Source organism: Glycine max, chromosome 14 (assembly GCF_000004515.6).
Source record: "Glycine max cultivar Williams 82 chromosome 14, Glycine_max_v4.0, whole genome shotgun sequence".
Taxonomy (NCBI): domain Eukaryota; kingdom Viridiplantae; phylum Streptophyta; class Magnoliopsida; order Fabales; family Fabaceae; genus Glycine; species Glycine max.
In genome coordinates this window covers 47691173-47705080 of record NC_038250.2, presented here as the reverse complement: position 1 = coordinate 47705080, position 13908 = coordinate 47691173, and the positions used below count along the sequence as shown (strand labels likewise).

Here is a 13908-nt window from a genome sequence, read left to right as displayed (position 1 = left end):
TTTCGCTCATCTCCATTAATTTAAGATTATTTTTTTTATAAAAATATTCATGTAATTACTATCTAAATGAGAAATGATTTTGCCGCTTTATTTCTAAGATTCTCTTTATCATTAATTAGAATTTATTCAAAATTATTATTGTTGATAGGTTTTGCTCTCATATTTAATGATTCTCTATCCTAATTTATGTTGTCAAAATTGATGATTTATAATAAAATCTAACTAAGAAAGAGTTTTCAAGAAGAAAAAAAATGTCAGAGAAAGTATCACTAACATCTTTCTTTTATATATATATATATAATTATATTAATATAACTTTAATAATTATTATATTATTTTATAATTTTTAATTAGATAACGTTTTCTCAAAATTTAAGGTTAGATTAAAAAATCTCTTTCACATAAATTAAATATGTAAAATTTCATATTATTTAAAAATTATTTGTTATCTTATTCATATAGATTAAAATTCATATAATATAATTATTTTAAAATATAGATTATTTGATTATCTTGTTGTTGTTGTTTAATTTTAACAAATTTTGCCTGTCAATAAAAATCATATTATATATCAAGTTATAAAAATAATGTAATAATTATCAAAGTTATATCAATATAATTTCATCTTCATATATATATATATATATATATATATATATATATATATATATATATATATATATATATATATATATATATATATATTCTTCTAGATTAACCACCTTATATCATTTGCATTGTGAATAGTTGTATTAATTCTAGATGATATCATTGCCATAATGTATTACCAAGAACTATGTTTCATAATGTTTGACTTTTTGATAAGTTTTTATTATATATATAAAATTAGAACAATTTCAACACTATTTTCCGACAACATTAAACTTTATGATTGTTATTTTTAAGCAATTTTAATGTCCAGATATGTGTCTTTATATAGAGATATTTTTCAATCTATATACTTATTGATAAAATTATTTTTCTTCCCAACAAGAGCCAAATTTTAGATTTCAATGCAACAACAGCCAAATTACAAAGTACGGTACATTTTACACAAAAACAATCATACATGATACGTACAAAGGATATATACACAAATCATTAATCCATAGATTACACAAAGCCTATACCTACAAAAGTCAAATTTCTTAGGTATAATTGTTCGTGATAATTCCTACACCTATACTCTACACCAAGGCCAAGGTCAAGGTCCACATTCCCAACATACATTCCGTGTAAGTTAATCACAAACCCTAAAAGAAGAAATAAGAAGAAAAATAGAAAACCTCCCCACACCCATAATAATAAACTCACAAATTGTCCATTAGTTTAGAAATCCTCAAGTTGACTCGTGAATAGGGAGGAATACAAAATGAAAACCATTTTCTTCATTTGTTGATATATACACCAAATTATCTTACCTCACATTTTTTTTTTCTCACAAGACAAGGCCCAAATATTGATTTGATCCATTTATTACTATAATTGCATCAAAATCAGAAATAGAAGCCTGCTGGAGTGGGTTTCTTCAAATCGAGTACTACGAAAACAAAGACAAAAAAGCCCTGTTGCCCTATTTTTCTTTCTTTCTCTTTTTTTTCTCTCTCTCTCTCATTTTTATTTTATTTTTTGTTGAAGATATTCATAAAATCATAATCTTTTTTTTTTTTTTTAATTTCTCTTCTCTTCCTTCGTTCGCTTTTCGTTTTCGCGTCTTCAAAAACCAGCCACGCGCCACTGTTGCTAGATTCACACCACGCCGTTATTTTTTTTGGTTTGTTTTGTTTCTCCGTTGCCCCGGATTGTAAATTCCGGGTCGGGTTGTGACCGTTTTTTACGACAGCGATGGGCGATCTTCTTGTGAACGGCGTCGTTTTCGGGGAGGATCGCCCCTGCGCGTCCTCGCCTCCGTCACCGCCACTTCCGCCTTCGAATCCCGATCCGTCCTCCGTCGCGGCTGACGCCTGGGCGGCGGCCGAGAAAACCACCGCCGAGATTCTCAGCCGCATACGGCCCACGCTCGCCGCCGACCGCAGGCGCAGGGAGGTCGTCGATTACGTCCAGAGACTCATTCGGTACGGCGCGCGCTGCGAGGTGATGCCTCTCTCTCTCTCTCTCTTCTATTCTCGTCAATGTTCAATTTGTCGTCGTTTTGGTTTCGTTTCTGTATATTTGTTTTTTAATTGAATAGAATTGATTATGATTGATTGTGGCGTGCTTGTTCGGTGTTTAGGTTTTTGTTTTGTTATGGTTTTGATGACTGTGAAGGTATTGGACACGAATTTGGAGTTGTTTGTGTTGTTTTGATTGTGTTGTTTTTTGGAATTAGGGCTACATTGGTGATAAGTCTGATAAATGATAGCTTCTCCGTTAGGAATGTGTGTGGTAGTTGCAATGGTGAATTGGTAATGGAATGAACTTGTTTCTCTCCGCCTATGGTTACGAGGTAGAGGAAAAATGTGCTAGTTGACAGATTCGCGACCAAGTTCATTTTTGGCTCTGGGGATTAGGGCAGCTAAATGTGAAGGAAAATGTAGTGTGATTGGTTGTCTTTTTTTTTTTTTTTATTGGCAAATGTTAATTGTTAGTTTCCTTTGTTAGCAGGGGTTTGAACAAGCGACCTTTCCCTTATTTCCTTTTTTCTTAACCATCCAACCAACCTTATATCTCCTAGTGTGGTTGGTTGTGTCCTTGATTCTTTTGCTCTGATGATGTCAAGGTGGAACCATGGGACAAAGTAAGCATGAACAATTCAAAATAGTAGTTATGTTTGTTTGTTCGATTCTTTTGGGTGATGTAATTGTATTAATGTCAGTCATTGGACTCTTTGCTGGCACTTTGAATATTTTTAGCTGCATTACAATTTGTTTTTTCAATTATGTACTTATTATTAAACTGTTATATGAATGGGAATGTTGCAACGGTTAGATAAATTGAAGTGTTTTATTATGTCTTAAATGTCTTGTGATCACTTTTGAAATATCCATTTCTCTCTTTTGATTTAAGACACATGTTTTATGCCTTTTCAATTTTGATCCCTGTAAGATACTTTGTTCATATTTAGTCCATGTAACTTTGTATTTTTCATATTTTGGTCCCTATAAGTGCAAACTTATGGGGACTATAAAATGAAAAAATTAGAATCTTACAAGGAACAAAATTGGAAAACACAAACTTATAGGGGCTAAAACTGAGCAAAATATCTTACAGGGACCAAAATTAGAAAAATACCAACTTACAGGTACTAAAATTAGATAAATGTACTTACAGGGACCAAAAATATATTTAATCCTAATGAGAAAATCAGTGATTTGACGAGGGAGTTAGTTGTTGAAGGGTGTTACTCTATTACTCTTCCTTTTTTGGGTGAATTGTCAAGCATTTTATTAGCCATTAATTGTATTATATTTAATATATTTTTAGATGTTTATTTTGATATCAACAATCGATAAGTGCTTGACAACTTAGCCTGGGGACCGTATCCATAAGGGTACCATAGCAAATCTGGTTCTTAAATGAACATGTAAACATTTGACATTACATGTGCTTTTCTACCACTGTTTCAAAATATCTGTTGTTTAAGGATTTTGCACAAGGATTAAGATAAACATTACATAGCTCAATTATTTGAAAAATAACTATATTTGTGTAAATTGCACTTTATTATGATACTCAAAATATTATCTATCACTAACCAATTATTCCAAAAGCTTAAGCTGTTGGGTGAAGGTATATGAATGTTTTTTATATTACATATCTACACGGGTACTCACACGAACCCTTTGAGTTTGAAGTGTGGATAATACACTAGCTGACCAACTTGTGTTCAAATTGAACTTTTTATTAGAAAATATGGCGGCAATTAATGCACTCTAGACATAGAGGCTTTGATACCATGTCCTATTATCCCAGAATTATATGCTGTTAAGTAAAGACCCAAGAATGATTTTACTGCATCTTTTACGCCCCCCTCACAGGAGCATGTTGATCTTGAAGTGTGGATAATGCATAGGTCCACTTCTGCTAAAATTTAACTTTTGCTAGAAAAATAGAGGCAGAAAGAATTGAACTCTAGATCACTAAGTACTAAAAGTTTAGGTACCATGTCACAAACTAGTTATCCCATGTGAATGGTTTTATATTACATCTCTGAAGTAATCTTTCCATTAACGCTTCTTCATTTCATTTATTGTAGATATCAAGAGACAAGAATTGGAACAAATAATTAATGCCTTCTTGGTCTTCAAAATCTATAGATAAAATAAAGCCGATGTATTCTCTAAACCAATAAATATTTGAAACGAAGGAGGTTTTTGCATATATTTGTTTGATGTTTTTGTATCAGTGACAAAATGCAGTTTTCTGACATTCCCTTTTATGCATTATTGTTTGCAATGTGTAAACTTATAATAAGTGCCAAAAAGCACACACCTCTTTGAAGAAAGGCGTTACATTAGTAAAAGAAGTAAACAGTATGATGTGACTATTTTGCATTAATTTTCAATATAAATAAGAAAAATTACATTGACCTCCTTTTAGGTTGACAATCATTAACACCTTCCTTGTTTTGAAAATAGCACCAACATCCTTTATTTTATGCACTGCTCTTACACCCCAGTACCCTTATTTGCTTAAGAAATTATGCATCTCTCTCTCTTAGTTTATGTATGAAACTTATACAAGGAAACCCTTAACTATAACCAAGAAAAGGAGGTGAGCATAATTAACCGTGGTTGTTGATTGCTGCCTTAGTGATTGTTATGTGCTTCAGTGTTGTTGCATGGAGTGTTACTATAGTTTTCTGTTGCAGGACTTTTAGGTCCATTGAGACCCACGAACTAATTTAGGGATCAGAAATAACTTCTAAAAAGCATTGCACCCTGCAACTATTTTTGTTCTTGTCTGTATCTTTCTTTTTGTTTTCTTCTATTCCCATTATTGTTTGAGAGCCTCTGGTATGTTTGTGTTTGTAATAGCTACTTTTAGAGTATATTTGAAATCAAATATTTCAAGAATCAAGAGTTGATTTGATCTATTAATGAAAATCCTTTATTTAGAATTTTTTGGGATAAAATTTGTTATGAAGTTATACCATAGCAATTGAATTTCATTTAAAAAATCTGTTTCATTTTTATTGTGTAAAAATTGAAATCCACCTAAATGGGATGGATTTGAGTAGATTTGTTCTGATTTGAGTTTAATTTTTTTAATTTCCATTTTTGCCCTTATTAGTTATTTAACTTATTCTAAATAGTAAAGGTGATAAAGTAAATTAATTATGCAAAATCAATTAAATTAATCTTTAATAATGTGTTCTAAAATGGAATTTGATTTGCAAATCAATTCAAATCTCTTATTTTATGCTGATTTCCTAACATAAGATTTTTTTTCCAAATCCAATAAGATTATCTCTTTTTTTTTAATGATTCCGAGCCCATCATTAGACATATATTTTTATACTTCCATGCTGACAATAATTTAATTAAATTTGATTGGTTGTTTTTTCTTCTAATTTCTATAGTTCCCTTGATTTTGTTTCTTCTATTGCCTGTATAGTTTTTCAGGGGTAACAACTACATGCCATGTTCTTCCATTGACATTTCTGAAATTAACTACTTAAGCATAATGTTCACAGTAATAATAAAAGAAAAAAAGTCCAATTAACAAAGGAAGATTTTTCTACCCTCATCAGCACATGGTTAACTACTCAAATGACTTGGGTTTTTCAGTTATTTTATAATCAGTAAGGTGCTAAAGACATGCCTTATTTGAACTAGAAAAAGTGTGCCTAACGTACCATTGACTCCTTCCTCATTGAAGGCACTGAGTTGACAACCCTAGTACCTAGTGGCACCTTTCAGTGCACTGGCTGTATCGGGTGTATACAATGATTTCTTGTTTTTGTTTTAATTCTTTTGAATTAAACAAAGATATTTCTTTTCTTCCATGTACTAAAAAAATTAAGATATTTCTGTCATACAAATCGAGGCTGGTGGTTCATGCCTTTATTATTTCTTTGAAAGGGTATTCAATTAAGTGCAGCTGATTGGTGTGCAGATTTGATGAACAAATTTTCTTGACTTCAGGCAGTGATGTTTGGACTCTTTCTAATGTGGTATAAAATTACTGATGTTAAATTTTCTCTGTTACAGGTTTTTCCATATGGGTCAGTTCCGTTAAAAACATATCTTCCAGATGGAGATATTGATTTGACTGCACTCAGTTGTCAAAACATTGAGGATGGCCTGGTATCTGATGTCCGTGCTGTTCTCCATGGAGAGGAAATCAATGAAGCTTCTGAATATGAAGTAAAGGATGTTCGTTTCATTGATGCAGAGGTTCTTTCCACTCAATTGATGCCTTATCAGCAATTGAATGCAATTTAGTGTGAAAATATTTTATGCTAATTGCCAAAGTAAATTGGAAATAAAGAACTGTTAACTTTATTATGAGCCTGAAAAATGTTGAATCTGCATTTATGGGTCCAAGCATTTTTCCCTCTCTATTGAAACTGAGGTGTTTTCAAACATTCAGATAACTGCCTCTTCCCTTACTATTTATTTCTCTTTTCTGAAGCTGGCAGTGCTAAGAATGTTTTGTTTGTGCTTTTTGCTCAGTAAGTTATGGAATGTCTTTTCCCTTCCCCAACTTTTGCCTTAGTCTATGTAAAAGTAGTTTACTTTATTTTGGTAGCTTTGACTAGATCTAGAGCAGCTCCTGGCAATCTTGTTGATTTTAAATCTCTGTATTTTCTCATAACATATGTGGACAGCAAAATTGTTGTATCTGTGACTCTGTGTTGACTGTGGACTTTGCTAACATGCTAGGCTGATTCAGCTGGCTAGTTTAATGTTGACTTAACTTATTTTCTATGTATTATTTTCTCTATATTTAAATCTTTTATTTATTGAAGATGCTTAATTTGTGTCTTTGGTGCAATATTTGTGAATTAATTTTCTTTTTTGATTTTATGTGTTGATATATTTAAGTTTCATATGTTTGGGTTCTTTTTCTGCAGGTTAAGCTTGTTAAATGCATTGTACAGGATATTGTTGTAGACATCTCTTTCAATCAGTTAGGAGGACTCAGTACATTGTGTTTTCTTGAGAAGGTATTATTGAAAGTGGCCTCTTGAGGCCGCGATAATATTTGTATTGCAATGTTTTTACTTTCCCTCATTTTCACGTAACATTTGAGAAACCAGAATGATTTTTTATTTAATTTTCTTTATTTTATTGAGTCTCAAGACTTTAGAAACAAGTATTTTGTGTCGCAGCATCATATGCAACTCATCATAGTTTGGAATATTGTGCTCTACTCCAGTTTGACTCTTCCTTTTGTTTTATATATTATTGTTATATATTATATTATGTCCCGTTGTATCTGATATTTAAGTAAGTTCTGCTCTTATAATTTATAGGTTGATCGACTTGTTGCCAAGGATCATCTCTTCAAACGTAGTATTATCCTTATTAAAGCTTGGTGCTACTATGAGAGTCGTGTACTGGGTGCCCATCATGGTCTGATTTCAACATATGCTTTGGAAACACTGGTTCTGTATATTTTCCATCAGTTTCATGTATCCTTAGATGGTCCTCTAGCAGTAAGTTCTCCATCAAATCTCCTGGATCATACTTTTTCTTCAAAAGATGGAAAAGAAAATCTGCATCACATGATGATGGTGATGCATCCTTTCAGTAAGAATTTTGTGCACTCTGCCCTTTTTCCAGGTTCTCTACAGATTTTTGGACTACTTCAGCAAATTTGATTGGGACAATTATTGTGTTAGTTTGAAGGGACCAGTTGGCAAATCTTCTCCGCCTAATATAGTAGGTAGGCAGTTTTTTTCGTATCATTAAGTAGCTTTATGTTCTTTTTTTTATTATTATCTGTTTCTTTCTATGTGAAGCTGAGGTGCCTGAAAATGGAGGGAATACTCTACTGACTGAAGAATTCATTAGAAGCTGTGTGGAGTCATTCTCACTACCATCAAGGGGGGCTGATTTAAATTTGCGCGCATTTCCCCAGAAACATCTTAACATCATCGATCCATTGAAGGAAAACAACAATCTTGGCCGCAGTGTCAATAAAGGCATGTATTGTTTAATTTAGTCTGAATGGCTATTGAATTGTGTTTTAATGTTATGTGGCTAGGTTGTCTAATGATATTTTTTACCTAGATTTAACATGTTATCTTGCTTTTAAAGGTTTTTTTTATTCAATTGATCCTTTTAAGAAGGGGAGAATCTATATAATTGACTTTATGGAGAGATAATTATCCGTCTTTTGAGGAGATTTAAATATTATATAATAGATCGATCTGAATAGTTACATATGAAGCAAGTCCAGCAATTACTTGATGATATAACCTTGTAAAAAGGAGGGAAGGATAGAGTATGGAAGGATTTTGAGCTGCCGCCCTTTCCATTGAAACTTTGCTCTTTGTTCACTTCATAAAGAACTTGTATAACCCTAATATTGCTGCTGTGGACAGATCTCAACATTCTCCTGCATGTATCAATCAAAGTACTCAATATATTTTTAGAAGTTTTAGCCTTTTAGGTCATCAATCAAAGTACTGATTCTTCATTCTTTTGAAATGTCTCTATGATCAAAGGAGACTTCTTTAGGGGTTATAGTTTAATGCTTCACTTTTTAAAACCTAATCTTAATTCCTTTGGTGAGTGAGTCATCATCATTAACATCCCCCTCATTTTTGGTAAGAAAGGCCATCTGAAAAGCGCCATTAAATCAGCTATTCCCATCTCCCTTCTTATGCCAACATAGATCTCACGCATCCCCTGGAATGGCTTTTTGGAATTTGAAGGTATCCTTTTCCTTGTAGACACCCTCAAGACTAAAATTGCAGTGTAAACAATTCTCTGAAGTTGCACCAGCACAATTCTTATAGAGGTACTTGTTAGAAGAAATGATAATTGGTAAAAGTTTAGTGCATCAATGATCTGTGCTGGCAAATTAGCATCTATTAGCAAGTTGATAAAAGCAGACGCTTAAAAATTGGCTTTTATGCTCTTGATGCACCTACATCATGCTTTTTGTGTATGATATTTTAATGTGCTTATGTTTCCCTTTCATTTTGTATTTTTTTTTATGAAAATTAGGAACAGTTATATATAGATGAAACCAATATTGTAAAAGTATTATATTTTAAAGGCTGACATATTTTTTATCCCTATAGTTTACCTCAATTATGATTTTGATCCTTATACTTTATAAGTTTGGTTTTTGGCCCCTATAGTTTTTTTTTAGGCTTTGTCCCTGCTGCCAACAATATGCCACTAGACTTACGATAGAACTTTCAAGACAAATGTTTGGTGAACTATAAGAACCAAAATCTAAATGGTACTAAACTATGAGAACCAAAGCCTAAACAAAAAAAAATAAAATCAAACTATAGAGACCAAAAGCCATACTTTTTAATGTATAGGAATCAAAACCAGAATCAAGGGAACTATACGGACCAAAAATTGTATTTCTATTTTAAAATTATAATGTGCTAACATAATTGCTAAGGCATGCTCAATTACCATGTATATAGTTATCTGCTAGATTGCAGGCTGTAAATCAGTTAACATCCCTCCATTCTTGTTTGAGAGATTGTGCCAGCTTATAAAGTAAGCACACAATGTATTCTCTTCTACTGTACTATAAATCAGTGACAGCATTCTACTACCTTTACAAACTTTGCCACTGCAACACTACTGAGATTATGTATTCTTTGTTTATGCTTGTTTATATACTATCCATGGACACAAAGATGCATAAAAAATAGTGTCACAAGAGACTTGCTTTTGTCTAATGTCTCACTCAGATGGTAACATTTGTTATTTCAGGTAATTTCTATCGAATACGCAGTGCTTTTAAGTATGGTGCCCGTAAACTTGGATGGATTCTTATGTTACCAGAAGATAGAATAACTGAGGAGCTTATTAGGTTCTTTACGAACACACTGGAAAGGCATGGAAGCACTCCGGGGAATGTAAACAAGTCATTTTTGAGCTTATCTACAGCATCCAGAAAGGATAGGAAACCTGAAAATCAACATAATTATGACTGCAGAGATGAAAGAGAAAGATATGTAGTACAAGATGCAGGGGAGTTCTTTGACTCCTCTAGGTATGGAAATGCAGTTGGAAGTCTTAAACTTTGCGAAGATTCTAAGGATGTTGCAACATCTGGGGTCTTGGATAGTGCAAGCACTAATGGTTGGTCTTATTGTTCAAATGGGCAATTTGAAAATAATATTTCTGATAGTGAACCTGCTCTAAATTCTGTTATTGATGATGAGAAAGAGAAGCAAGGTGTGGCTGGCAATTCACCCAGATCGCATACTGATGAAAAGAATATGGCAGTCTCTGAAGCTTCAAAGTCATTGTTGGACCTTACAGGGGATTATGACAGTCACATTGGGAACTTGCAATATGGTCATATGTGTAATGGTTATCCTGTCTCTCCTGTGGTGCCTAGTCCTCCTAGGTCTCCGAAGTTTCCAAATAGGAATCCATGGGAAACTGTTCGTCAATGCGTACAGATTAATCACAGTATTCGTTCTCAGGCAAACTCAAATAGTGTAATGGGACAACAAGTTTACGTCATAAATCATCCTTCTCTGCCAATGACTTCTTTTGGTTCAGAAGAGAAGAGAAAAGTACGAGGAACAGGCGCATACTTCCCTAATATGGTATTTATAAAGTTTATAGTTATTAAATTTGGACACATACTTCACACACACACAGACTAGTTTTCTAGTGTTCCCCAGTCATCTAATTGCTAAGCTCATAATTTTGCAGACTTCTCGTCCTTACAGGGACAATAGGCCAATGCCAGGAAGGGGAAGGGGTCAAGCACCAGGTACTCATGGACATCTGCAGAGACACACCCGTAACAATGGCTTTGCCCTAGCTCCACAAGAGATGAATTTGTCTGCGGAAGGAACCTTTGAACATGCTCTAGAAGGATATCCTGGTCTTGGTAGTACTAAAATCAGATCATCTGAGACCTATTTCCCTCAACCTTCTACATGGGGATCACATTATGCTAATGGTTTCGTTCATTCATCTGAGAAACATGAATCTGTACATGTGAGCCCTCAGCTTCAAGTAGTGCCAAGAAATGAAACTAGCATTTACCCAGAGTCAGTCATTTCTACTCCTAGGGGCACTGTGCCTAACACTGGGGAGGTGATGGAGAAGTCTGATTCATTGTCAGTAGTTGATTCCAAAAGGTAATATAATTTTTCTATTGATGATTATTTGTTGCTACTGAGATTAATTATGATATTAAATCATAGCAAGCAGCAACTTTCTTTAGAGCTTAAAGCACTATAATTGTAGTTTGTACTCCTAGTTTTCCTCTCCTTTAAGGGGGTGTCTATGGTTTGAGATTCAGGATTGAAGAGCAAGCTTATCGTTTGAAGAATGACGTTGACTTTCCTCCACTTTCCCATTGAGTGCCAGTGAAGGATGGTGAATTTGTAATAGCATTAACAGTAATGATCAATACATGGAAACTATTAAGACTTTGCCTACCTTTCAGCAGGTGCTACCAAAGGATGGCGATTTTGTAAGAAGTAAGAAGTAAGAACAATGTGCATTCTTCTCAAAAATGAAGATAGCTTCCCTCAACTCTGGGTCTCTTCTAGAGATTGTTGAACACATAAAAACGAGAGTACCAAATAAGTAGAAAAGTGCTGGGAGTAACCTTAGAAACTAACGAACTAGACTAAACTAGATTGGGTGTTATGTTATCTTTATTCTCTCTTTTCTTACTTAAGTTGGTCCTTTGTACAAAAGTGCATGTATATTCTCGTTACTTTTTTTGGCTCTTACATCCGTGTTTATTTTTCATTATTTAGGGATGTATATATCAGGTGATTTCCTGAGGTTGAGTTTATAGTTCTCTTCTGTTTGTAGCTTTGAAGTATAAAACCGAAAGTTTAGATATCTTACTTGAATGGATACCCAAAAATCTTACTTGAATGGATACCCAAAATTTTCTGTCAGTTGCAGGAAGTATATTTAGTACTTTTTTGGAATTCGGGTGTTTGCCCATGATTTTATTCATGGCCTTGCTTGATTGTCTCAGAATTGAAGAAAGGCTTTAATGTTTGAAATGCTTTGTCTCGTATGATGAGAAGCTACTGGGGAAATATCAGTTATTCACCCAATTCATTACTGGTTGTGTTTTGTTTGCAGCCAGTTGAACACGGATATAATATGATAGATTGGGTGTCGAATTGTCGGTTTATTGTGATACTAGTGTTGAATAAGATAAGATCAAATGGATAAATTAAAGCAGTAGTGTACTGGGGAAAAGGCTGAGTGTCTCTTAAGATGGCTTAGTCATTATGTGAAAAGAAAACCAATACAAGTTGATTGAAAGAAAAATACTCTGAAAACTTTTGTAGAAGCATTACACAAGATCTTTATCTATGTTTTTTTTTTCCTTCGTGAATGTAATTTTTGGTACAGTACAATGACTTGTTTTGAATCATTCTGTGATTTCACTCAATGTATCTGGAATTTAGATGTTTCTAGTGTTAAGTGGAAAACAGATTGATGACCTTTATGCAGTCTTCAAGCCTGGCTAGTATTTTGCCTAGCAATGTGTTGCTTTTCATTTTATATAAAATTGAGACGAAGTAGTTTTGTTCAATTTATGTGATGTTTTACCTATTTTTGTTCATGACAGCAGTGTCTTTGGTGGAGTCCATGGCCATTCAAATTGCCGTGATGATGCCCCCGAGAAACATGCGTAGTAGTTTTCATCATGTTGTGTAGCTCATAATGATAATATTTTCAGTAGACATAGGCTTTGTTGAACCTAATCCTGTCAAAAATACGATTCGAAGTAGAAGAATTAGCTACAGTGAAGATTTTATCGTTGTACATAAGGAACCTGTCACTGTCATGAAGAGGGACCCTGGTAGAATGTTTCATCAGGCTGGCTAGAGTTATAGGCAGAGTTTGATGCGAGGAGAAAGCCGAGTAGAACTGCTCAATACTATTTTGTACTCTATATTGCTTTTTTAGTACAATTAAAATTCGTCATTTTCCCAACTTGCTTTTTTAGTACAATTAAAATTCGTCATTTTCCCAACTTGCTTTTTTAGTACAATTAAAGCCGAGTAGAATTCTTATGTTAATTTCTTTTCGGTCTAATGTCATTGAGTTTTACCATCTTCATTGACCCACCTAAGTAGTAATAATAATAATAATAATTTTTTAAACCAAAGAATGATGTGACTATTTAATTATGATAGTAAATAATGGGTAGAGTGTAGTGTTTCTCCTGTTACAAAAATGAACAATATTATATAAAGTATACCAAATATCTCAATGCTTTCCTCCGTATCTAATACTTTCTCAAATTGAAGTTTACTAAGTTTTACGCTAGTAAATTTTGAAATAGAATTAAGTATATTTTACATAGATTAAATTTAATTTTAATCCTACCTTTTCTTTGTACTACTTTTGGTTGTTATAAATTGTAATTTTTTTTAAAAGATGTGTGAGAGAGAAATAATGTGATAATTAAACTTATTACTAATTAGAGACTTAAAAAAATTAAAACAATTTGGGAAAAAATTACTAATCTCATTCCTCAAGCGAAAATCTTATGAGGGAAGTCTTTCACAGATGAAGAGGACACTACACGACTTTATCAACCCTGTTCGTGTTGGTAAATAGTAATGCGTATGAACGAAAACAATATTACTATTATATTATTATGTGATGGCGGAATGGAGTTTAAATATAAGATCAAATTAAACACACCTTTCTTTCTAAAGTTTAAGAAAATAATTTTGTAAAGCCATGTTTTCTTATATTTAAGAAAATTACACATGTTTTTTTTTCTGTTTTTAAACTTTATACAAATATCTTAAAT

The 13908-nt window shown here is 33.1% G+C and overlaps 1 protein-coding gene across 2 annotated transcripts; it reads left to right on the top strand.

Moving 5' to 3' along the window:
• The first annotated feature begins 1494 nt into the window (after window positions 1-1494).
• LOC100816328 (uncharacterized) lies at window positions 1495-13079 on the top strand. 2 transcript variants are annotated; one of them, XM_041008814.1, is made up of 9 exons: window positions 1495-2094; window positions 6153-6338; window positions 7019-7111; window positions 7421-7603; window positions 7731-7833; window positions 7910-8092; window positions 9855-10702; window positions 10812-11245; window positions 12712-13079. In XM_041008814.1, the coding sequence occupies exons 1-9, from the start codon at window positions 1846-1848 to the stop codon at window positions 12776-12778; spliced, it is 2346 nt and encodes a 781-aa protein (XP_040864748.1). In that variant the 5' UTR covers window positions 1495-1845; the 3' UTR covers window positions 12779-13079. The 2 variants fall into 2 exon arrangements, with proteins under 2 accessions (XP_040864748.1, NP_001356195.1); NM_001369266.1 differs by lacking the exon at window positions 12712-13079 and adding an exon at window positions 11410-12055 and having other exon boundaries at window positions 1680-2094.
• The last annotated feature ends 829 nt before the right edge of the window (window positions 13080-13908 follow it).